At 39.9% G+C, this 27,071-nt stretch overlaps 1 protein-coding gene across 12 annotated transcripts in view; it reads left to right on the forward strand.

Annotated features, from left to right (window-relative positions):
- The window catches only part of DMD (dystrophin), a 2,254,125-nt gene that overhangs the window by 2,192,671 nt on the left and 34,383 nt on the right, over window positions 1–27,071 (forward strand). For all 12 annotated transcript variants that reach the window (XM_040266338.1, XM_040266336.1, XM_040266334.1 and 9 more), the window contains 3 exons: window positions 1,823–1,981; window positions 24,890–25,133; window positions 26,309–26,432. In XM_040266338.1, coding sequence (XP_040122272.1) covers window positions 1,823–1,981; window positions 24,890–25,133; window positions 26,309–26,432 — 527 coding nt within the window. The remainder of the gene's footprint in view (window positions 1–1,822; window positions 1,982–24,889; window positions 25,134–26,308; window positions 26,433–27,071) is intronic.

Below are 27,071 nucleotides of genomic sequence, written 5' to 3' on the forward strand. Positions count from 1 at the left end.
GCAGAGAACACAGCGATGGTAGGGGAACAGAGGCTTCATTACAGAGTAAGGGTAGTATTGACCATAAGGAGTATTGAGGAGTCCTGCTGTGAACCGAGAGCCTGAGGTGGAGGGAGCAGATTGAGAAGCTTCTATGGAGGACAAACTAAGAACTGAAGAGACAACTTACAGAGATGAAATCTAGTCAAGGTACAATGATGGTGTTAGTTTCCTAAGTAATGGATGTCTCACCATTTTGTCATAGAGAATCTAGGCAAAGGGAAAAATGGTAAATTTATCACATGTACTTGGTGTGGCAACCCACAGTCACAGTCAAATGAGAAACAGCCTGTATAAGGATTAGACTGAAGGCAATAGTACCCAAGTAGCACTTATACATTGCTGGTTATTGAAGACATGAGAATAAGTCATCTCCTCTGGTACATAAAGGTGATCAAGGTGATAATAGAGTCGACACTCAGCCATTCATAGTTATACTAAACAAAAAAGCCTTTGCCCGCAAATAAAACTGTGGTACATTCTCTTTCTGAGCTGTGGGGGAAAATATTAATAGCATTAATATATAAACTACTTTGACAGAAAGATACATAAACAAAGAATCAACTAAATGTAAGCAACCTGAATGATTTGGTTCTTTGGATCACTGATTTGAATGTTAGAAGCTGTAGGACATTCACAGTGATTCCAGTTGTATTTATGTAAGAATGGCTGCCATTCATTGACTGCCCAAGAGAACAGCAAGAGAAGTGGAATTATAACTATCTGTTGTAATTAAACATGGGAAGTCCTCACAATACGCCTTCAGAATTTGGGAAGAGGGCTAACAGATTAGCTGGCCAAACTGTGTTTGGTTTATTTTTAAGCAAAATTTAGCTGTAGCTTATTCTGAGGGCATAGTATCCATTCTGACTCAGTGTTGCTTGGGATAACATGAAATCTTAGGGTCAGGTCAGGGGAAGAGATTTGGTAGATGGGTTAACTTAACTTAAATGTTTATTTTTAACACCCAGTCATTATTTTAATTTTAACTTACCAACCAGTTAGATGGACCAAGATCATTTAAATTAGGAGGATTTTTTCCCCAAGTATCCGAAATTTTTTCAGCTCAGAGTCAGAGATGAGAAAAGGAAATTAAACAGGTGTGGAGAGGGAAATATTAACATATCATCTTATTGATGTCTAGCCAGAAGCAAAGGGTTTTAGCCTCTCATTAAGAACAGGATGAATTTCTTGTAACTCAGAGGTATGCAGGCTTTTCGGGAGCTACAGGCAGTGCATTTAGAAAATAATTTCTCGTGTGTATTAGAGAATCCCTGGATATAAAGAAAGATGGCAGCTGCCTCCCAAAATACAAGCCTTTGGCCTCTTTGTTCCTGAAGATTAGTCTTTCGAAGCTGCTCTAAGGGATGAGTTGTTCAGTCCTCTTTTAATTAGTCACGTTAATGGCTCTTTTTTTTCCCTGCTGATTTTTGTTTTTCTAGCTAAACAATAATTGAATGAAATAGTCATTTAATGTATAGTTTCATTATTGTTACCATCCTGCTTCAGTGGGGTTAAGAAATTCAAGCCATTGATTTACTCATGTAAATCGACCACCCAGATTCGATGGAAAATCTGAGCAAGAAACACTTGAAATTGTCACCAATAGAAGGGTAGAACCACAACCCGAAGAGTATCAAAATGTCTTTAAAAGCAGGAAAAAGGGTCTTATTAATTGTTAAGAGCAAATAACTGTTTCAATTTTAAAGTAGATGCCCAAGTCCCTGCCCCCCAAAGCAAAATAAGGGGGGAAAAAACCAAAACCTTTGATTTTATTTTCCAGAGATGATGAACATTTGTTAATCCAGCATTACTGCCAAAGTTTGAACCAGGACTCCCCCCTGAGCCAGCCTCGTAGTCCTGCCCAGATCTTGATTTCCTTAGAGAGTGAGGAAAGAGGGGAGCTAGAGAGAATCCTAGCAGATCTTGAGGAAGAAAACAGGTGAGTTTTCTTTCTAGCTTTGTCATTGGGATGCAGAGCGCATACACTTGCATAGAAAAGTGCCAGGAATCTTCACTCAGAGTCATTCTATGTCTAACTGTTTTCTCCAATAATCTGTTTAGCTCCATTTACAGAGTCTCTTTTTTTTGTCATCTGAAAGAAGAAAATGAATGTAATAGCATAAGTAAGAATTCATACATTAGGTATTAAAGAAATGAATGCTCATGGTGGTATTTGATTTGCTGCATGTATTTTAGAGGCTTTGATCTCATATTTGAGAATAGAGTTTAAGAACAAAGTAGGTCATTTAATTTTCTGATGATACAATTTGTACATGTGTTTGGCCATATTACCTATCTTAAAGCATTTAAGAAAGTAGGCTCACTGGTCATATTTGGGGATGAATTAGTTCATCTTATTTTCCATCATCAAATACAGAAATCATTTATGCTCACCATCCTAGCAGATTAGTGAGATAATTCTAGTTGTCAGTCTTCACTTGAAAAAGATGTTCATGGGAAAAGACAAATTATAAAAGGTAAAAAAAAAAGTTTTATGACTCTACAGAGGACAAAGATGTAAAGGTTTGGCATGTTGTGTAGCGTCAGGATGATGCGAATCATTGGACTTTGCTTTTGTGTTATGTGTATGACATCACAGGGCCCTTGCTTAAGAAAGGCTTTTGCATATGATCACTTCTAACTCAGTGTGCCTTCTTTAGACAGATGCCACCAGGCAGGTCTCTAAAGGAGCAGTGGCTCAAATTTGTGGGACTTGAGTACCTTCATGTCTTTGGTTTAGCCCAAGGCACAAAGACTTCTTCATCTTGGCAACACAGTATGTCTGAGAACCAAGTGCCCTTGGGGACTGTGTCACCTGAAGATGAAAAGGCAAACTGCCATTCATCCATTGCTTGCTGCTGCCCCAGGCCTCTGTGTAGCCCTCAGTACCTCTGACCTGTGGCCAGAGCTCCTTATCTGGTCGGCTTGCCTCTAGTCTCTCTCTCACCCCCCAGTATATCCTCCATACTGATGGTAGTTGTGCATCTTCCCAGTACCAAGCGCCATCACGGCATTCTTCCTTGACTGGATTTCTGCATCTTTTTTTTAAAAAACCTAGCTTCTCAGCTGGACATTTTCAGCCTTCCACAATTTTCTCTTGACCTGGTTTTTTACACTGTCGTCATCTTGTGTACCTAGATTCTGGCTGTGCTTATTGTAACTACTGTTTCTGAATGTGTCCTGCTCTCATCCACTTTCAGGGTTCAGCTCAAGCTTGCTTCTTAGCCTAGCTGCCATCCTCCACGCCATTGCTCAGAATGATTTTCCCCACCAAGCTCCTAGCAGATGGGGCTGCATTTGGAAATAATCTGTCGTTTGTCTAGTTCACAGGGTCGCAAAGAGTTGGACATGACTTAGCGACTGAACAACAACAAATTAGATGTCTTTCGGGGTAAAGTGGTTATCACTGTACTAATCGGTCCCTGCATTTGGAAGTAATCTGTTGTTTGTCTAGATCCTCGTAATGCCTTGGATCTTTCTCCATGAACTTCGTTTCAGTTAGCTTTTTTATCAGCTACCCACCACTGCTCCTCCCGCCCCCGGCACCCCACCTCTCTCTAATGGAGACAGTGAATGCTTTTGGAATAAGGGCTGTGTCTTAATCATGTTAATGTCCCCTATTGTGCTTAGCACAGTGTGACTATTTAGTGGGTTCTCCAGAAATTTTTGGTAAAAGCCTGAGGCAAGAATACAGAGAAGAGATCACACAGGTACCATTCAGGAGGTAATACTGAGCATTCTGTTGGTTTTAATGGTAACATTATTTGGGGCTTTATATGTAGGACTGACAGTGAATATCATGGTAGATAAAACCTTTCCCTCTACTGTATTGAGTATCATTAGTATTCATTTATGTTAAGTCTTTAATTATTTTAGGACTCAAAGTCAAATAGGAAGAAAAGCTGGTATTGGTATTATAAATAGAATTTGATGTTACCCAGGGCTAAGAATATTTTTCTACTATGTGACCGTCTGTTGTGCTCTCTGTCTTTCTATTTCATTGGTCAAGAGTTCTGTTTTATTACTGCTGCACCTTCCTTCCATACCATTACAACCAGGCCAAGGAGTGTTGGTGAAGAGTACTGAAACTATCATTTGTATTAGCATTTCATCATTTTCACAGCACTGCAATGCATTTTGGGCCATTTCATCTTCCTAAAAGTGCTATGTAGAAGATTGATAAGAAAACATAGGTTCAGAGGGGTTCTAATGGCTTGACCTAAATTTCAGACAGCCAGTGGCAGAACCAACTCCAGATCCAGATTTTCTGACTAAGAATAGTCAACTCTACCTTGCGCCCTAGCATAAAGAAGAGTCATCTTATATAAGTATCATTGTAGCACATTCCATGGAAGGTACTTACACTGGAGGGAATATTTTTAGGACTACACATGAATAAACCTGTCCATCTACCTGTGGCACAGTGATAACCACTTTACCCCAAAAGACATATAATTTGTTGTTGTTCAGTCACTAAGTCATGTCCGACTCTGCGACCCCATGGACTGCAGCATGCCAGGCCTCCCTGTCCGTCACTATCTCCTGGAGTTTACTTAAATTCATGTCCATTGAGTTGGTGATGCTTTCTAAGCATCTCATCCTCTGCCGCCCCCTTCTCCTCCTGCTTTCAGTCTTTCCTAACATCAGGGTCTTTTCCAAGGAGTCAGCTCTTCGCGTCAGGTGGCCAAAGTATTGGAGCTTCAGCATCAGTCCTTCCAATGAATATTCAGGACTGATTTCCTTTAGGATTGACTGGTTTGATCTCCTTGCTGTCCAAGGGATTCTCAAAAGTCTTCTCCGGCCCCACCATTCAAAAGCATCACACAAAGTATCCAAGGCCATTCCCTTAAAGTGAAATGGTATGTTCTCTGAAAGAAAGAAAAAAGAAAATATTTCAGGGCTGCTAAGAAATCCCAAATCAATCTGGTGTTGGTGCCGGTCTTTCTGTAAGTTATCTTGACCCTCAACTAAAGGTCAGGATGAGCTCCTTTCTTTCTCTGCTCTGTCATGTCTTCACTTCATACCAATCCCAAAGAAACGTGTCTGCAGCAAAGGTCCCCAACCTCTGGGCCGTGGACCAGTACCTCCTGTCAGATCAGTGGCAGCAAAAGCGCTTGAATCACCCCCAAAGCCACCCCCATGTACCCCTGGTCTGTGCAAAAACTATCTTCCACAAACTCAGTCCCTGGTACCAAAAAGGTTGGGGACCGCTGCTCTGCTGAGCTCCTCCTGAAAGTAGCCTTTGGTTTTCTTTGCTCTAGCCTCTCCTGTCTTCTTGCACTTCTTCTCAAAGAGCTTCAAAGAGCCATAGCTTTGTCTTCATGATCCGACTTCAGTGTTGCCTAAGGAGCCTGTAATTCACCATTTCCTGTCCTTCCTCTGAGAGAATGCAGGAGGTCATTAGTTGCCCACCAAGCTGGCTGTATTTCCCTAGTCAAATTGGCTGCATAATTGAACAAATACAAGCACACGTTTAGAGCAAATGGGAAAGGATATTGAAAACTGAGAGTGTCTTGGGTCCTTTGGACATATGTCTATGGGTACTTTGTGTTCCTTTATTCTGTAGCAAGGGCTTATCTCCAAAGGACAGCAAAGGAAGGAGGAGGCTTGACGATCTCCATTCCTGACTAGATATGTTACTGAATTCTGTTATTCTTATTCATGACACCTCCCCACCATCACCTTGGAAAACAGAAAATGGCTAATTAGGAAGTGTCCTGGGGGTATCTTATCTCTGTCTTTAGAATTCCATTTCTCCCTATTGTTGCACATAGGATTCAATAAATATTTGTTGAATAAATTAATGAACAAATTAATGGAAATGAAGCTGAATTTATTTTCATTGTTACACTCTTGCATGTAGTTTTGGTGAAAACTGTTCTTTAAACCTAATTTCATAGAGAAAAGCCTTTTGGAAGCTTTTCTTCCACTTGCTTTTCAGAATACTTCCCCTTTTTAAACATCTTTGATGAGCACCAAGCATTGCTTTGTCATAAATTTAGAATGCTCAAAATTCATTTTCCAAATCCTAAGCCCTGCCTGTCTCCACCCTCCTCCCCAGCATTCTCTGATTCGTGGCTTATGCCACAAAGATGAGGTGAAAGCTCTGAGCAGAAGCTAAGTCTGACTCAGAATTTTCTCAATAGCATCTCTCATAAATTTGGGTGACTAGTGACTTCTACAGTTTGTAATGTTTCACTTCTGCATAATGTCTCTCGAGCCCAGTTGGATGTTGAGAATTAGCTCCACTGTGTGTCTTTGGCATTGCAAACTCAAAGTTTGCTTTTTTTCATGCATAGATGAAAGCCTGCAATCTCCTGACTTAAATCTGTAGTTCAAATTCCAAGGTATTTTTCTCTGCACTGTCTAAATGAACTCAGACTTGCTGTGAGATTCTAGGTACAACCCTGGCAATGAAAAAAGTAACCATTATGAAAGACAAAACCTCATTGTCATTCTGCTGCCTGCACATCAAATTGATTAGATTGTTCCCAAGTCTAAAAGGAGGGTAAATATAAACCAGATTCACTGCAAAGTCTACAGTTAATTAAGATGGTTAGTAGATATTATATGGTGCCAGGGGAATCTGGACTTCTAGTACCTACTCAGTACCTTTCATATGTCTTGTTGTTGGGCAGCCAGTCATTATGCAGCCTAAATGTGAGTATTCCCTTGATCCTTTTCTTTCCTCCAATGACTATGTAAGATCGTTAACGTTATATTCAGAGAAGTTCAAGATTGGCTACTTACACCACTGAATTAAACTAGCTGGTGATCATAATCCTGTTGCTTTCCCTTACAAATGACATGATGACGGGGCCGGAGTCTGGTGGTTTTCAATCTTCACAGTCTCAGGACATCTTTATTCCATGTTCCTTTCTTAGGTCTTTGTGCGAGACTCACATTGATTGTGAGGAAATGGCCAAGATTAAGCTAAAGGGGGTCATGAGTGGGCATTCTGCCACAGAGATGTTGGGGGGAACAGCACTGGATGTTTGGAAACTGTAAACTGTGGTGTGTCTTCTGTAACAAGGCAGGGAATGGGACGAGATGAAGCCAGACAGGTCAGCAAGGCCAGGTGGGGATGGACAAAGGGGTGAGCCAGGATTGATCCTGTTAGACTTATATGCGTGACTCAGCAGCTGTGTGTGTGGATGGGGGCGGGAGGGGGTGAGGACTTTGAAAAGCACAATCCTGGAAGAAGAAGTCATATTGGCAAGGACCATGGAAGCCCAGGAAAGAGATAAGGGCCTACAGGAAGGTAATAGAAGAGGGGTGAGGGATATTTGGGGGGAGGGGGAGGGCTGTGTGGCTGGCTGGTTAGTTGGAACTGGGGAGGGAAAGAATGAGCCCCAGTTCTGGCCGAGGCACAACAAGGTTTGTGGGCAGCTGGGACTGACAACTCAGGAGGAGCTGTCTACTGATGAATTGAGAGTTTGCCCTTCAATTCAGCAGGATTTATCGAGGGCCTTCCTCAAGATCGAGTCACTGGAAGATGGTGAATGGGGTGCAGAAGACATCGAGTTTGAGGTTCTGGTGATGTTGTTGTTTGTTGAGTTGCTAAATCATCTCCAACTCTTTGTGACCCTATGGACTATAGCCTGCCAGGCCCCCCATCCATGGGATTCAGGCAAGAATCCTGGAGTGGGTTGCCATTTCCTTCTCCAGGGGATCTTCTCAACCTAAGAATTGAACCCGGGTCTCCTGTACTGCAGGCAGATTCTTTACCATCTGAGCCACCAGGGAAACCCAGTCAGGAGCACCTCTGAAAATGCTGTTGTAGGTGATGAAGTCTGGGTGAGGAACAAGGGTGAGGAAGGTAACAGTGCATGGTCACTGTCTAGTAGACATCATTGGTAGGTTCTGATTCTCATAGCTGGTCTTTACAGTTTTATAAGTTGGAAAGAGCAGTATATGAGACATTTAATGAAACTGGGGCCTCGTGCCACTTGGCAATATGAGCCCCCAAAACAAAGGGCTCCAGAACCTTTAAAGATAAAGGGAGCTAGTTTCCCCACATACATCAGACCACCAATATCTTTCATGGCAAGAGAAGCAGAAGAACATACCTACTGCATTTACTAAGCTTGCCTCAGGCTGGGAGGACAGTTGCATGGGGCGGGGTCAGCATGATTCAGAGGCTCAGTTTCCAACTGAGCAACCCAGTAACCCAAGTTTCCTTCAGTTTATCTTGAGTTAATCAAAGCTCAGGGGGACCAGTTCATCCTATCCCATTCATGGATGTGGATGATGTTGAATGACAATTTATTTCCTCCTTTATCTGAGCTCTCCCTCTTTTTAACTGTCTTGTTACACTAAATGTGTTAATGTGACCCTCAACCTTTTTGGGGAGCAGCCTGAGGTTTTTTATTGAAGAAAATTTTCTTTTTCACAGTAAAGATGGTTTTAATGTGCATATTATAATCCTCTGTAAACAGACAATTTAACTTAGATTCTAGTGTTTTTTTTAAATTGAAGTATAGATGATTTACAATATTGTGTTTCAGGTGTATAGCAAAGTAATTCAAGTATGTGTGTATGTGTGTACTTTTTGCCATTATAGGTTATCACAAGATACTGTATATAGTTCCCTACGTTCTACAGTAAATCCTTGTTATTTATTTTATATATGGTAGTATCTGTTAATCCCAAACTGTACTTTATCCCTCCCTCTCTTCCCTTTTGGCAGCTATAGGTTTGGTTTCTATGTCTGTGAGTCTGTTTCTGTTCTGTAAATAAGTTTCATTTGCACTGTTTCTTAAATTCCACATATAAGTGATATATTAGTCTTTGTCTGACTTCATTTAGTATGATAATCTCTAGGTCCATCCATGTTGTTGCAAATGACATTATCTCGCTCTTTTTTATGGCTGAGTAATATTCCATTGTGTGGGTATGTACCACATCTTCTTTATCCACTTGTCTGTTGATGGACAACAGCCTGAAGTTTTAGGTGCAAATACTCACTCTGTTTAAGTGGGAAATATATGTTTTTTAAAGATTGGAGGTATCACTCCATTTTAGGGTCTTGTGTCTTAGATATCTTGGAAATGATAACAAAAGTAAAACTGGTGAGCTTAGACCTTGGCACAGGAAATTAGATAGACATAGGATTGCTTTGGGCTTCCTGGTGGCTCAGTAGTAAAGAACCTGCCTGCTAATGCAGGAGACACTGGTTTGATCCTTGGATTGGGAAGATCCCCTGGAGAAGGAAATGGCAACCCACTCTAGTATTCTTGCCTGGAAAGTCCCATGGACAGAGGAGCCTGGCGGGCTATAGTCCATGGGGTCACAAAAGAGTCGGATACAACTTAAGTGACTGAAAAACAACAAGGATTGCTTCATCTCAGAGAAAAACCTAAGTAACCCCTCCAGTGATAACAGTATTCACGATTTACCAGTATAGCTATTGTCTTCCTAGAACAAGCTGGATAAAAGCTGAAGTTCTTACAAGCCAGTTTCCCTTTTAGATCCTCCATGAAGACCCTCATCCTTCTTGTAGCTTTTATTACCAGATCATTGTGCTACAGTAGAACTGACTATAGTCTTAACTTTCTTTTTCTTTAGTTACATTCCAAGCCTGAGGACATCATTCCACACAACTCACCAGATAGTTAGTGAATACTTAATGTGTTTTTCAAAGTGCCAAGACTACAAAAAGGGATAAACCTTGATCCTTACTCTCAGGGAGCTCAAAATGTAATAAAAAAGACATTAACATGTAAACAACTAAGTGTAACCCAGTATTGTAAGCGCTTGTATTGAAGAGAGTTGAAGAAAGGCTGAATCAGAGTTTTCCAGGCTGAGAGAGGGAGTAAGGATGAGCCTTCCAGTGTGCTGAGACCATGAGTTATGTGTGTTCAGAGCACAGGAGGGAAAGAACAAGAGACTGGTGGAATGGTAGCTGGAGATCACTGTTGAAAGGGTTTTATATGTCAGACAAAGGAGTTTGTATTTATCCTATAAGCGGTTGAGCAGTAACAGCTTTTTGAGGAGGAGATGATGGAGAAAAATGATTGTAGGCAGGGAGCTAAAGCCATGGAGACTGGCAGAAGGACAGTGCAACAGTTCGTTGAAAGATGGCCAGGTTCTTAACTAAGGATCCCTTACGCAAGTGAAGAAAGGCTGAAGAAATGGGAAGGTCACTGGATGAATGAGGCCAGGAAAGGTGAGAGAAGAAGGAATGGGGCAGTCTGAATTTTTTCACTAGGGAACTGGGTCATGACAAGTAAACAAAAACCATAGAACATACAAGAAAAGCTACTAAGCAGCCAAGGTCAATGGATAGAGAAACAGAACTATGTACTGAGCATCCTATTGTTTGCCCCAGGAGATTCAAGTGGAAATTTCCTATATTGCTTTTATGTATTCACTTTCCAAAAAGGATTTTTCTAAAAAAACATAGCAGTAAGATTCCTATAGTAGAAATAGTAATATCAATGAACATAGTAGGGATTAGCTTAATTGATATAATTGAGCTTCAAATTTGGTTTCAGGTTCCCTGCAGGCAGGGGGCTAAGAGGAAACAATGATTTGTCTCTCTCTCATTGTTAGATGAAAGAAGTAAAAAAACATGATTGTCTTTGTTTAAACCCAGTGCTGGTTACACGTCCTTGACATCAGCCCAATTGTAGTGTTCTGTGGAACTCACTTTGGTAAGAACTAGCAACCCACTCCAGTATTCTTGCCTGGAGAATCCCATGGACAGAAGGAGCCTGGTGGGCTACAGTCCATGGGGTTGCAAAGAGTCAGACACGACTGAGCAACTTTACTTTCACTTTCACAGGTCTGTACTCATGTCTCTGCAAATGGAGCCTGGATTTTTCTCACAAAATTGAACTCCTGATTTTCTCCAGTAGGGAAGTCCTACAACCCCAGAGACCAAAATGATTTAGTCTGGAAAATTCAAAGATAGGTATTGAATTATCTCCCATAAGATTAGATAATTATATGAGGGCTTTTACAGAACATCCCAGTGGGAGTGACCTGGCTTTGCAATCAAACCAGCAAGAAGAAATTCCACCAAGAACTTGACAAAATTAATTTGCTATATGGAGTTCTTAATTGTTGTTAGCTGATTTACTCTTGAAACACTTTGGCTTCTACAATGATTACTCTTGGATTTTGCTTTCTAAGTTGTTAGATGCAAAGTCTAGTAGTTACTTGAGGCCTCTCCTGGGTGTGGTACAAAATTGTATTACTAACACGTGGGAAGATATTAGCAGGAATGCAGGTGTAACATTCATCTCAATGACATATTGAGGTATAAATTTTGAACATGTTGAAGGAAATGGCAACCCACTCCAGCATTCTTGCCTGGGAAATCCCATGGACTGAGGAGCCTGGCAGGCTAGAGTGCACGGGTTTGCAAAGAATACAGTCCTGTATAATGCTACTTGAGGAAGCTGATTACTTTTCTGGCACTGAAATGTTAGAGGAAGGATAAACAATGAACCTGTCAACTTTGCATGGCTTGGTATGTAGCAAGGTTAAGCTCACAGAACCCATGGCTAATGGAGACATCCGGGAGACTGTGGAAAAGACAGGTCTGGAGGCTAGAAGTCTAGATTGAAGTGAGAAGTAATGGGTGGGGGAGCTGAGATCATGGGCTTGGAGGAGGTGGAAGCCTAGAGAGAGGACAGGGTCCTCCTAGGAAGAGAGTTTATGTGGAAAGAAGACCAAGGACCTCCTGGTGTACTGGATTGTAACTGGCTATGCCCAGTTCTCCACCAGTAGCAAAGTTAGAAATGGTTTCCTGCTTTGCATTAATTATATACTTGGATGACTTCTGCAGATAATCAAACCCTCCCCCTTTTCCCCCCTGCTATGTTAATAATTAAAGTTCTGTATCTTCAAGTCCTGGGTTACCTTTTGGTACCACTGTGTCTGCTAACTGCAGTTTATAGGTAAATCCATATGATCCTTTTTCTATAATTTCTGAGTAACTCCAAGTGACTGTTTCGAGGATAGAAATAACCTCTATTCTTAGCTTAAAGAATGAGCATAATTCACAGCCCTTTTACCCAGTAGTATAAGGTTTGTCTACAGGAAACTAAACAGTATCTCACACACTAGAAGGTGAGCTGTTGAATGGCAAGGGACTGTGTCTCACTTATCTTTCTCTCTGTAATGCTGGGTGTACAAATACGTGTTCATTAAAGGAATGGATAAATGCCCTTTGGACTTTTCTTGTGCCCTGCCAGATTTTTTTGGCTGGTTTTCAGCTGTCTTCTTTGTTTTTCTCATGTCATATGTTATTGTTCTTTGCCCAAAATCTTTAATAAACCTATTTATTTTCTTCTTTTTAACTTTTATTGGAGTATAGTTGATTTATAATATTGTGTTAGTGCTGTACAGCAAAATGAATCAGTTGCACACACACATATATATATATATATATGCACTCTTTTTTAGATTATTTTACCATACAGGTCATTCCAGTGTATGAGTAGAGTTCCCTGTGCTATACAGTAGGTCCTTATTAGTTATCTACTTTATATATAGTAAGTAGTCACTTCTTTTTATTGCTGAGTAGCACTCCATGATGGCTTCCCTGGTGGTTCAGATGGTAAAAATCTACCTGTTACCTGTTTTATATAAAGTTGTGTGTGTGTGTGTGTCAGTCCCAATTATTCCTCTCCTCCCCTTCCATCCCTGGTAACTATAAACTATTGGTTTCTGCATCTGTAACTCTGTTTTTTAAGTTCATTTGTATCATCTTTTTCAGATTTCACATGTAAGCGATATCATATGGTGTTTGTCTTTCTCTGACTTACTTCGCTTAGTATGATCATCTCTAGGTCCATCCATGTTGCTGCAAATGGCATTATTTCATTTTTAATGGCTGAATAGTATTCCAGTGTATATATGTACCACATCTTCTTTATCCATTCATTTGTTGGTGGACATTTAGGTTATTTCCATGTCTTGGCTATTGTAAATAGTGCTTCAGTGAACATTAGGGCACATGTATCTTTTCAAATTAAAGTTTCCTCTGGATGTATGATGAGGAGTAGGATTGCTGGATCATATGGTAACTTTAGTTTTTTAAGGAATCTCCATACTGTTTTCATAGTGGCTGTACGAATTTACATTCCCACCAACAGTGTAGAAGGGTTCCCTTTTCTCCACATCCTCTCCAGCATTTATTGTTTGTAGACCTTTTAATGATGGTCATTCTGAGCAGTGTGAGGTGATAACCTTGCTATAGTTTAGATTTGCATTTCTCTGATAATTAGTGATGTTGAGCATCTTTTCATGTGCCTTTTGGCCATCTGTATGTCTTCTTTGGAAAAATGTCTATTTAGATCTTCTGCCCATTTTTTGATTAGGTTGTTTGTTTGTTTGTTGACATAGAGCTACATGAGCTATTTGTATATTTTGGAGGTTAATCCCTTGTCAGTCACTTTGTTTGCAATATTTTCTGCCATTTTGTGGGTGGTCCTTTATGTCATTTTCCATTCAACTGACAACATTGAAGTTGTTTAGGTTAACCCAGACTTGAACACTTCCTGGGATTATTTGGGGGCTCTCTTTTAAATTCTTTGTCTGAAAATCCTTAGACGTGTCTGCATAGATAATTCTGTAGGCATGTACACGCCATATTTCTCTTATGTACATGGCTTAAACTTGATTTCTCCATAGTAGGAGAGAACATTAGAAAATTATTGACTTCATTGGGGAAATATCTTTTGTTCTATGAGAAGTAGAATTTGAATTTAGAACTTATTTTTTATAAGATCTTTACCAAGATATAATTCACATACCATAAAATTAACCCATTTAAAGTGTGTAAGTCCCTAATTATTAGTATATTCACAGAATTGTGTAACTATCATCACATAACCAACTTTACAATTTCCTCACCCCAAAAAGAAACCCCATACCAATTTTCAGTCATTCTCCATTTCTTCCAAGACAACCACAATCCAGCCCTAGACAATCAATAATCTACTTCGCATGAATTTGTTTATTCTGGACATTTCATATAAATGGAATTATATAATAGGGGGTTATTTGTAACTGACTTCTTTCATGTAGCATAATATTTTCAAGCTACTCTTATATTAGGGCATGTATTAGTTCAATTGCTAAGTTGTGTCCGACTCTTTGCTACCCTATGGACTGAACCATACCAGACACATCTGTCCTCCATTTTCTCCCAGAGTTTGTTCAAACTCTTGTCCATTGAGTCAGTGATGCTATCCAACCATCTCATCCTCTGCCTCCTTCTTCTCTTTTCCTCAATCTTTCCCAGCATCAGGATCTTTTCCAACGAGTTGGCTCTTTGCATCAGATGGCCAAAGTATTGGAGTGTCAGCATCAGCATCAGTCCTTCCAATGAATATTCAGGGTTCATTACCTTTCAGTTCAGTTCAGTTCAGTCGCTAGTCATGTCTGACTCTTTGCGACCCCATGAATCACAGCACGCCAGGCCTCCCTGTCCATCACTAACTCCTGGAGTTCACTCAGACTCATGTCCATCAAGTCAGTGATGCCATCCAGCCATCTCATCCTCTGGTGTCCCCTTCTCCTCCTGCCCCCAATCCCTCCCAGCATCAGAGTCTTTTCCAATGAGTCAGCTTTTCGCATCCTGTGGCCAAAGTACTGGAGTTTCAGCTTCAGCATCATTCCCTCCAAAGAAATCCCAGGGCTGATCTCCTTTAAAATGGACTGGTTGGATCTCCTTGCAGTCCAAGGGACTCTCAAGAGTCTTCTCCAACACCACAGTTCAAAAGCATCAATTCTTCGGTGCTCAGCTTTCTTCACAGTCTAACTCTCACATCCATACATGACCACTGGAAAAGCCATAGCCTTGACTAGACGGACCTTTGTTTGCAAAGTAATGTCTCTGCTTTTCAATATGCTATCTAGGTTGGTCATAACTTTTCTTCCAAGGAGTAAGCGTCTTTTAATTTCATGGCTGCAGTCACCATCATTGCCTTTAGGATTGACTTATTTGATCTCCTTGCAGTCCAGAGGACTCTCAGGAGGCTTCTCCAGCACCACAGTTCTAAAGCATCACTTCTTCAATGCTCAGCCTTCTTTATGGTCTAACTCTCATATCCATACATGACCTCTGGAAAAACCATAGTTTTGACTATGTAGACCTTTTGTTGGCAAAGTAATGTCTCTGCTTTATAATACACTGTCTAGGTTTGTCATAGCTTTCCTTGTGAGGAGCAACTGTCTTTTAATTTCATGACTGCAGTCACTGTCCACAGTGATTCTGGAGCCCAGCAAAATAAAATCTGTCCTGTTTCCATTTTATCACCTTCTATTTACCATGATGTGGTGGGAGCAGATGCCATGATCTTCGTTTTTTGAATGTTGAGTTTCAAGCCAGCTTTTCACTCTCCTCTTTCACCTTCATGAAGAGGCTCTTGAGTTCCTCTTTACTTTCTGCCATTACAGTAGTGTCATCTGCATATCTGAGGTTGTTGATATTTCTCCAAGCAACCTTGATTCCAGCTTGAGCTTTATCCAGCCTGGCATTTCGCATGATGCACTCTGCATAGAAGTTAAATAAGTAGGGTGATAATATGCAGCCAATTTGCATACTCCTTTCCCAATTTGCAGTTAGTTGTTCATGTCTGATTCTAACTGTTGCTTCCTGATCCATATCCAGGTTTCTCTGGAGACAGGTAAGGTGTTCTGGTAGTCCCATCTCTTTTAGAATTTTCCACAGTTTGTTGTGATCCACACAGCCAAAGGCTTTAGGGTAGTCAATAAAGAAGAAGTAGATGTTTTTTTGGAATTCCCTTGCTTTCCCCATGATCCAGCAAATGTTGCCAATTTGATCTCTGTTTCCTCTGCCTTTTCTAAACCCAGCTTGTACATCTAGAACTTCTCAGTTCCTGCTGAAACCTAGCTTGAAGGGTTTTTAGCATAACCTTGTTAGTATGTGAAACGAGCGCAATTGTATGGTAGTTTGAACATTCTTTGGCATTGCCTTCTTTGCTGGAATGAAGAGTGACCTTTTCCAATCCTTTGTCCACTGCCAAGTGTTGACAAATCTGTCTACATACTGAGTGCAGCACTTTAAAAGCATCATCTTTTAGGATTTTCAATAGCTCAGCTGGAATTCCATCATCTCCACTAGCTTTGTTTACAGCATGTATTAGCACTTCATTCTTTTCTATTACTGAGTGATATTCTATCATATGGAAATACTACATTCTAAAACATTCATTTGGTAGTTGATGGACATTTGAGTTGTTTCCACTGAATGGCTATTGTGAATAGTTCTGCCATGAACTTTTGTGTATGAGTACTGGGACTTTACAGAATTGATTCTGTAGTTTCTGTCATTGTAATAGAGGAGACCATAGGCTCAAATACAGCAAGAGTATATAGCAGTGCATGCCAGGAAGTGAAAAATAGGCCAACAAGATAAATTTACTGGGAGAATTTAAGGCCAAGTCTAACTACTCATGAGGGACTCAAGTCAGGACACACAAAGCTTAAAATTATGATTCTCTTTGAGATTGTTACAGCTTTTTGCTGACCACAGACAATGAAAGTTTGATATTTTACTATATATGTTTGAAAACTGAAACACACTTTTCCCAGTGGTACTATTCCTGGAGACCAGACTTCCTCACTTCTAAAACCTTTACAATCTTAGCATGCTTTTTGGATGGTTAAAACTAGTCACTGTCATATTTGTCTTGGGTTTTGTCTATCTGCCTTATTTCTAAGTATAATGGGATTTAAAAAAAAATGAACTCCTCGTGTTTTGAACCTCTGATTAATATACTCATTCTTAGACAATACTGTGTTAGTCCTTGATCAGGAATTTGATCAAATTTGAAAAAAAATCTCAGTCATTGACGATAAAAGCAAACTAGAGTCAATTAATACTGTCAGGTTCTGTCTCATGGAGCTTGAGCAAGATATAGACTGCTATGTCAAGGACAACTCCTGAGAATAGAGTATATCTAAATCCATTAACCCTGTAAATTTGGTCTGAACAGTGTATTACAGTAATCTATGGATAAAATTTTATCATGTTGTTACATGCCCAGCAAATTTGGTCACATCTAAGGAAATCTCATCCTAGTGATCTTAGCTTAGTGATTTCATTTTGCCCGGATGATCAGCTGTGATACACTTTACTACAGCAAAGATGATGGAAAATATAGAGTAATTACCAGATTCTGGGGTAGCTACAATAGTGATGGGGGGGGACTACAATTAAAGAAAATATGATGAATCAACTTGTAAGTGTTCTTGAGCTACCATATATATATATAAAGAGAAAGTGTGTTGTTCTTTAGTTGCTTAGTCGTGTCTGACTCTTTGCAACCCCATGGACTGTATAGCCTGCCTGGCTCCTCCATCCATGGGATTTCCCAGGCAAGAGTACTAGAATGGGTTGCCATTGCCTTCTCCAGGGGATCTTCCCGACCCAGCTATCAAACCTTTGTCTCCTACATTGGCAGGCGGGTTCTTTACTGATGAGCCACCAGGGAAGCATGTATATATATGTGTGATATATATATATATATATAGTGCCAAGCTCAGTAGGTTTTACTAGATTGCTGTTCTTTCAGACAGTTTAAGTGCTTTCTTTTGATAAGTAGGGATTTCCCTGGCAGCTCAGACAGTAAAGAGTCTGCCTGCAATGTGGGAGACCCGGATTCAAATCCTGGGTCAGGAAAATCCCCTGGAGAAGGAAATGGCAACCCACTCCAGTATTCTTGCCTGGAGAATCCCAAGGAGGGAGGAGCCAGGCAGGCTACAGTCCATGGGGTCACAAAGAATCGGACACGACTGAGTGACTTCACTTTGGTAAGTAGCTTTCAACACGCCTAAGTTTGCAAATCCACAGAGTAGACAATATAGAGAGAAAGAAGTCATAATAATTATGAATACTTAGAATGGGCCAGGCCTGGTTCTAACAGAGCTGTACATAGAGACTGTAGACTGCACTGGCCCACTGAGCCTCCTGACATGGTAAGAGCTTAGGGCAGTTTTCTAGCCTCAGCAGTTGGCATAGCCTGGCTTTGAATCAAGGTCTTTCTGACTCCCAAACCATTCTCTCAAGCCCTCTTCTAATTCCTGCCTCAGCCATAGGTTGCAAAAGGGACCAAAAGACAGTGTGTACAAAGAAAAATTATGTCACATTTCTTTACTTGATTCAATATTGCTTTTCAATGCAGATATCACTGGAAGAAATGGTACATGATTATAAAATCCCACTAAGGTTTATTCAGTAGGAAAGGGGTTGGAAATGAAGAGCTCTGAATGCATTACAAGGGGACAATGCTAACAGAGAAGGATTCGAAACAAGAGCCTGGGGGTTCCTGCCATTTTCACTGTTTTGCTTAAGGCAAACCTAAAATAGGCATGTTTTTACTTCCCACCCTGTGAACGGCTCCTTAATTAACACTGGTAGTGCCAAGGCATATTAATGTCTCTTTTTCTCTGGTTTAGGGGTATTTTTGACTTTGTGTTTGATAAAACTTTACAGTATAGCTTTAAATATTTCAACTATAATTGAAAAAGGCTCTGTGCAATTTCCAGTTTTTAAAATACCTCATGCTTGTGAAATGTGTCTTTGCCTTTTATTTTTTTTAGAAACTGCTAATTTGCCAGATTTATAGTTGTCATAGTAGTTCTGTGTGTGATTTACTACATGTGCCCAAATCCATATTGGTGGATATGATTTAGCAGCTTTTAATACTATACAAGGGTAAAGCTGGATTTCTCTGGACCTAATCTTTTTAGAGGCAAACCTTTGTAGTTGTTCTCGCTTTATGAAATAGATCTTATGTGTGCTCATGCTTTGATATACAGTTGGATGTATAAGACTGTTAAGACCATGATCACTGAAAAGTGATCTTCATACAACTATTTAATTACAGTAAGGAGGTTCTATTTAAAGAGTACATGACCTGCATTGAAAACACTTGATTGTCAGCAGTAAATTAATAGAAATTGCACAAAGATTGTTGCAGTGTTCTTTATTGCAACTAGCAGAGAGCTAGTTATGATTGCTAGAGAGGCTGGATGCTTTCATGTTTTCAGCACGTGGAGGTAAAGCCAATTTAATTTCTCTCTTTTCTCTTATATCCTTTAGCTAGTTAGGAAAAAAAATATTTAATGCAAATTTGTATCTAGACCACCACATTTATGCACATGATGACATAAAATTAATCAGAGCTACATAGTCATAGAATGGAGGGGTTTTTTTAAGCTCTGTGGAGAATAAATTAATAATGGATGGCAGACTTTTTTTTTTTTTAGCATGACTGGCTGCAGGAAGAAATTGTGATGACAGAAACCATGTGAAGTGAATTTGAATTAGTGTTCTTTAGGGAGATACCAGAGAAATATAATTTACAAGATAATCAAGAGCCTAAATAGATTCTCTGTGGAGTCGGCATCTGATTCCTGACATACATTCATCTATGTTGAAATGACTCCACAAATACCTTCTAACAATTAGAGAGTCAATAGGGGTGAAATGTGCATGTATAACTTCAAGAAAAGCAAAATATATATCAGTAATAATACAAATCAACCGCCAACTGTTAAAATGAGTAGATTGTATACTTATGGTTAAGGTTTAAAATGAGTCACCTTGGAACAGTGGTATCTCATTGATCTTTTATGGGAATGCTATATCGCCTACGTGCTTTATAAATACTGTATCCAAAAAAATGTAACATTATGATATACTTTAAAGGGTACTGACATAGATGTTTTTAAATATAAGAAAATGTCTATGGCCCTTTAGCCCTTATAAACTATTTCCCAACCCCTAAAACCACTCTGTAACCATGACTACATTTATTAGGAAATGTATAATAAAAGTTATTTCTAATTCAACTCTTTGAACATCAGTTTTTCTTGGTAATCTTGAAAATGTATAAATATTGGTAAAAGAGAATTTAGACTCGAAAAACTTCATGTTTTACTTGGTTTCTGGCGAACGTATCTCCTTTTGAGTTATTTCTGGCTTTTTTAACCTTTGCCATGATAACTTGTCCTGCCTCAGAACTTCAGGGGAAAAAAAAGTATTCTTTCAAAATAAGGCCTGTTATTCAGCTTAATAGAAATTTTATGTGTGCCACATATTTGTTTAGGAGAAGGTACTTGTTTGGTTCATTGGACCCTGTTGTGGTAAATTTAGATTTGAATGAGTGCTGAGGAAACCTTGATCAGACATTTACAAAATCAACGTGTCCTGGTAGCTTTCTGATTAATATAATGTTAGCTTTTGCTTTGAGGCAGCGTCTTCTGCTCCTTCCATTTTTCCAGTGGTAGGTAACATATGGAGTGAAAAAAATTAAAAAGTCGTAACTGTGCTTTAAAACAAGATGAACATCTCTGTGGACCAGAAATGGTGGGTTGGGCAGTAGTATGTGGGGCTTAGTCAATGAACTTTCAACTCCTGTTGGAATAGCAGTAATTAAAATGCAGAGCCGGACATGACTTAGCGACTAAACAACAGAATTCTCCTCACCAGCTCGGGGCACAGAGCCAGATATTTGAAATCAGGGTCCTGCCAAAACACACATGGAGAGAGACATACACATACTTACATGAAAAAGTTGAAGTGTTGATCACTCAGTCATGTCCAACTCTTTGTGACCTCATGCACTGCAGCCCGCCAGGCTCCTCTGTCTATACGATTCTCCAGGCAAGAATACTGGAGTGGGTTGCCATGCCCTCCTCCAGGGGATCTTCCTACTGAACTCAATAGACATGGTAAACTAGGCTGGACCCAGAGGAAGTAAGGAATTGAAAAGAGATGATTCTGAGGACTTCATTATACAAAGCAGTAAGAAAACCAGATAAATATAAACAAGCAATTAAGAAAGATAGGGAATGGACCATAAGGCTGTAAAATATACCTAGTACAAGGTTCAGAAGAAGAGAAGAGAGGAAATGGCAGAGAAGCAATAACCGCCAAGAATCTTCCAGAACTGAAGAATGATGTGTGTCTTTAAGGAAACGGTCTCCTGAGAGAAATTTCAAACATCTGGGAAGGCAAGAAAGGCCTGTGTAGAGCAATTGGTATTCTTTACAGCTCAGCTTTGGGAAGTCCTGACTGATTCAAATGAGTTCTCTCTGTTTTTTACTGGAAAACATAAAAACAGAAATGCAGTGTGTTGTATATATTAAACCATGGTTTCTGAACAAGGGCGCTTATAAATAACTCATTAAAGGAGAGCTCCATGGAAAACTAGGCCCAGACAAACACCTCTCTGGAAAAGGCAGATAACTTTGTGAAAAATAAGTAAGACGGTAGTTGTTTGTTGTACTATTCTGAAGCCCATGTCTAAAAGCAGTGTTTTCAAAAAGATCATTGTGGATGACCCACTCTGATAGAAAGAGTTTTGAATAGGATTCTACATATAAAAAGGTGTTATCGGTTGGGACATTTCAATGAAGGTGGATTTCTTTTAGCAAATACTGCAAGTAGAAAAAAATAGATGATAATTTCTATGAAATGAAACCCCCTGAAGAGTGGATGATGCTTCAAGTTCACAGAAACATTTAGACGATTGTCAGTTAAGTGGCCAGAAATTGGATTTAATTAACATGAACTACTTGTGTTGGCTTGTACCCAGAGGACCTATGTACAGAACCTAGCTAAGGGTAAACTTATTTTGATAAATTTCTTCTTATTACTGCTTTGTCAGAGCAGATTGCTAGGAAACAAACTACACACATAACTCTGTGAAGATTGATAGCAGACAGAATTTCAGTCAATACAAATAGGAGAGTATATTCCTGCAAATGAAAAATATCCTTGACTGATTTCCCTGCATTACTTGAAACAGATTCCTGGAAAACTGGTAACATTAGGTATAGGGTAGATCTTTGTGCATGCTAAGTCACTTCAGTCGTGTACTGACTCTTTGTGACTCTATGGACTGTAGCCCATCAGGCTCCTCTGTTCGTGGGATTCTCCAGGCAAGAATACTCGAGTGGGTTGCCATGCCCTCCTCTACGGTTCTTCCCTGGGTAGAACTTCAGACAAAGACAAAAACAGAGGTTAGATTGGATTGAAATAAAATCTTCTTTGGTGTGGAGGTTGAGCATTTTGAAACTGGACGTTCTGGAAGATGTGCCATCCCTGAGGAACGTTCATTCCAGGTATGGAACAACAGAAAACATTTTCCTAAGAGGAAAAACCCTCCTGCAAAACAAGAGCCTCTGGAGACACAGGTTTGATCCTTGCTTCAGGAAGATACCCTGGACTAGGAAATGGCAACATGCTCCAGTATTCTTGCCTGGGAAATCCCATGGACAGAGAAGCCTGGCAGGCTACAGTCCATGGGGTTGCAAAAAGTCAGACACGATTGAGCACACACACATAACAGGAAGCCTGATCATGAGATTATTTTTCCTCCTCCAACTGGACAAGGTAAAAACTCTTCTTGGCTGCTCACTACTTCCTCTCATGTCCTTTCTCATTGATAGAGATCTTCCACCTTTGTGGCTAGGACATTCTCTAACCCAATGAAATAACATCTATGAACAATAGAAATCTACCATCCTATTTTGGTGTTCATTATAACTGGAAGAAGGATTCCAAGAGTTCTAATCATTTGCTGGGTACCAAATAACAGAAGTGCCCTCCTTTGGTATTCTCAACAATTTGAATGCAAGAAGGAAACCCATACCCTGTCTCTATGTCTCTATTAAAAAACATAAAAAGAAAGGACTTACGTATTCAACTTAAAAGCTAGGGGAAAAACATATCAAGTTATAGGAGATTATTTGACATAAAAGGCGCCTGGGGTAACTGAAGAGCTTAAACACATTCCTGATGTAAAGACTCAATAATGCAAAGTCAGCTGTTTCCATTTTATTCTATACATTCAGTGTCTCTCAAACCCTAAATGTCAACAAGGATTTTCCTGGAATAGGAAATCTTGACTCTAAAATCATAGAGATGATCAAAGAGGTATGAAGAGCCAAGACAATTTTATGTCAGAACGAAGTGGGAGTGAGAAGGCCTACCAGATCACAAGATACTCACAGCCATAGGGTGGAATTCGCACAGAGACACACAGATAATAAACCAACCGCAGAGAATAGAGACCTCTGAAGCACACTTGTGTATTTATGGGTGCTCGATGGACTATAAAAATGTCATCGAAATCAGTGGGAGTCGGGGAAATGTGGACTATACAAGGCACAGGGCTGGCTTAATAAGTTATCTATGTCAGGGGGAGTCAAGTTAGATTTCATGTTCACACCAAACAAAAGATTCTGGGTTAAGTTGTAAATGTGAAAAACAGAGTTGTAAACTCTAAAATGTAGGTGTACGGTAGATTTTCTTAAAACATGACACTCAGAAAACATGGAGGAATGTTTTGAAATTAAAAATCATTGTAGAATAGGATGCCAAGAGTAAAGGTTGAAATTAGCTGTGCTAAGATTTGGCTAAGAGATAGTATTTGCTATGCTATAATTGGCAATAAATAAGCATCTAGAACATATATAGAATTTGCATAAGAAAAAGACAAGCCAGTAGAGAAACAGTTACAGAAACATTAAAAGCCAACTAAGGTGAAAGACGTTCATCCCCTAGGAATTCCCTGGCCGTCCAACGATTCTGTGCTTTCACTGCCAAGGGTGCGGGTTTGATCCCTGGTCAAGGAACTGAAATCCCATGAGCTGTGTGGCACAGCCAAAAAAAAGAGGTCAGCCTCACCAATAAAATGTACCCGTCACTCGAAACGTACATGTTTGGTAATGCCAAGGATTTGATAAAGATGTGGCCAAATGGAAAACCTCACTCACTGCTGGTGGGAGAGCAAATTGGTATAAAAACATTTAGGAGAGCAGTTTGGTGATCTGTGGCAATGTTGATGGTGGTGCTAGAACCCAACAATTTTACATCTACATATATTCTATAAAGACTTTCAAACAGGTATTCAAGGAGACAGGTAGAAGGAAGTTCGTTGTTTCACTGTTTGTATTAGGGAAAAGTTGGGAACAACCTAAAACGTCTTTGACAGGAGAATGTTGATGGAATATTCAAGCTGCAAAAGAATGTTGAAGGCAAAAAGCAGCCCTTAGAATGAGATTTACATGCTTCAACAAAGTTCTTAAAGTTTAAGAACATGCTATGTTAAATAATGCTATTAGATTGAATCGCATGAAATGGCCATTTATATAGGTTTAAAAAAGCTGAATATCACCATCTTTATTAAGTTCAACCTAGTAATGGTGGATATCATGGTAATGATGGACATGGAACTCAGGATGGCATTATCTCCTTAGGGGTAGTGGTGAGCAGGGAACTGATATAATAAGGAGAACTTGTGGGGAAGCTTCAGCTGTAACTGTCATATTTTATTCAAAATTTTGAAGAAAATATGGCATATGTTAAGTATATTAAAGCACCATGGTGGGTACATGGGTACACTCTTACTATGTTCTTCTACCACGCTGTTGAAAATATTTGATGATTTGTTTCAGCAAACCCAAGTGTCGATAGAAGTATAAGAATTATAATCTGATGACATTCTAAGGCAATATTTACACAATGATTAACTCCTTTGCTGCTTAATTATGTAAACATAGCACTCACAAGGCTTTTAAGTAGAGAAGATTGAAAAGTATCTCCCCTCACACACACCAGGCAGACACTTCAAACTTTATTTTTTATTTATTTATTTATTTTTTCTTTAAGCATTGCTAAAATTGTCATCATAAAAACCATTCATTAAGTGCCTCTCTTTTGCTTGCTATTGTGTTTGGTGGCGGTCAGATATATCTCTCTGCCATTAGTATAAGAAATCTGGTGATGATATTCAACTTCCTTTTTCTTGTTTTCTCCCTTGTTTTTTCCCCCCACTTCTTTGATGCCAAATAGGAATCTGCAGGCAGAATATGATCGTCTCAAGGAGCAGCATGAACATAAAGGCCTGTCCCCACTGCCGTCCCCTCCTGAGATGATGCCCACCTCGCCACAAAGTCCCCGGGATGCTGAGCTCATTGCTGAGGCCAAGCTACTGCGTCAACACAAAGGCCGCCTGGAAGCCAGGATGCAAATCCTGGAAGACCACAATAAACAGCTGGAGTCCCAGTTACACAGGCTCAGGCAGCTGCTGGAGCAAGTGAGACACCCCTCTCTCTAATATGGGATCTTTACAAAAATCCACTTTCCCCACTTACAACTAAGAACTAGAACTCTCAGTCCTTTTCAGAAATGCAGCCAACATTGATTTGGTCATTATTCAGTGTGTGCTTCGCCAAGTGCTAGATAGCAAGGGATATAAGAATAGGAATGAAATGAGCATGTCGTTTTATGTTGCTTCCAGATTGTGTCCTATGAAAATGTGTTTTATTTGACCAATTTAAAATTCATCTTGGGAAAAAAATGCAGAAAGGTTTCTACTGGTATCTGAAAGTGAAATTTTTACCTCTTGAAAATCAGGAGCTCTCTTTTTTGCAGTTACTCTTATTTTGTGGTATGCCTTTGGTTTCTTTTGATAATCCCTAAAACATAATTTAAGTGGCCATTAAAAATGTAGCAGGATATTGCATTGTAGGAGACCCTTCCCTGCACATAGTCCTGGCTTTCTGGGAATTATAAATTTTGAGATATGGTCTCTCCATCTTATTGCATAATACTTCACAAAAGTATGAATTTTCCATTACATTTTTGTGGTCTTATTTGGGCTTCCCTGATAGCTCAGTTGGTAAAGAATTCACCTGCAATGCAGGAGACCCCAGTTCAATTCCTGGGTGGGGAAGATCCACTGGAGAAGGGATTGGCTAACCACTCCAGTATTCTTGGGCTTCTCTTGTGGCTCAGCTGGTAAAGAATCTGCCTGCAATGCAGGAGACCTGGGTTTGATCCCTGGGTTGGGAAGACCCCCTGGAGAAGGGAAAGGCTCTAGTATTCTGGCCTTGAGAATCACATGGACTGTATAGTCCATGGGGTCACAAAGAGCTGGACACGACTGAGCGACTTTCACTTTCACTTCATATGATTTCAGCATTCTCACATGACCTTCTACATCTTTCAGTTAGTGTAATGATTTTCTATATCTTATTCCACTGTAGCTGTACTGTCTTTCAAGCTTTTTTAAGGGGATATGATTCAGGTACAAAGACAGTATCCATGGATCTTATCAACTGTGAAATTTCCCAAATTTAACTCTTTCTGGGAGATTTCTAAGTAGGAAAACATCATAATTTCAGAGACTTGAGTGTCTATAATGGGTTTATATTTATGTATTTGAGTGTTTATTATGAAAAATAATTCTATTTTCTTTGGATGCCTTAGCCCCAGGCCGAGGCCAAGGTGAATGGCACAACGGTGTCCTCTCCTTCTACCTCTCTTCAGAGGTCAGACAGCAGCCAGCCTATGCTGCTCCGGGTGGTTGGCAGTCAAACTTCAGAATCCATGGGTAAGTGTTTGTCTTAGCTACTCCTCAGTTTTGTCATCTCTTAAGGTCTGGAAATGGTGAACTATTTGCAGCAACTTTTAAATTGTCTGCTCAATTATTTAATGTCAGTTATGGACCAGAGGTTGTCATGAATGCCTTAGGGGTACAGAGATGAAAGACACAGTCCCCTTACCCTCTAAGCTCTGGCTGTTCAGTTACTAGAGTAAGGCCTTGTGGTATTAAAGTTTCAGTCATTTGGGAGATCTGAGAAGGATTTTTGATGAATTGATATCTGTGAAGGGTTCTGAAGGACGGAGGAGGAACTGAGCATTTGTTGAAGATGGAGAGATGAAGGCCAAGGGCAGGAAAGAGCCAGGGTTCCAGACATTAGAAAGATAGGATCCCGGCAGGAGTGGGGAAAAGTAAGGCTGCAGAGGAAAGTTAGGCTCACAACGCAGTGACGTGAATACTGGGCAGAGGTGTTTGGTTGGTGTCACAGAGCCACTGAGCATCATTTAGCAGGTAAGAGATTGCTACAAAGATGCACACTGGCAGCTTTATCTGTCCCAGAGTAAAACTTCTATAGTTTGAAAGACTAGTGAGAAGGCAGTCACAGAGGCCAAGTTATGGGACTTCTGAGGATGCTTAAGAGATGTCTGG

Source organism: Oryx dammah, unplaced genomic scaffold, assembly GCF_014754425.2.
Source record: "Oryx dammah isolate SB20612 unplaced genomic scaffold, SCBI_Odam_1.1 HiC_scaffold_23, whole genome shotgun sequence".
NCBI lineage: Eukaryota > Metazoa > Chordata > Mammalia > Artiodactyla > Bovidae > Oryx > Oryx dammah.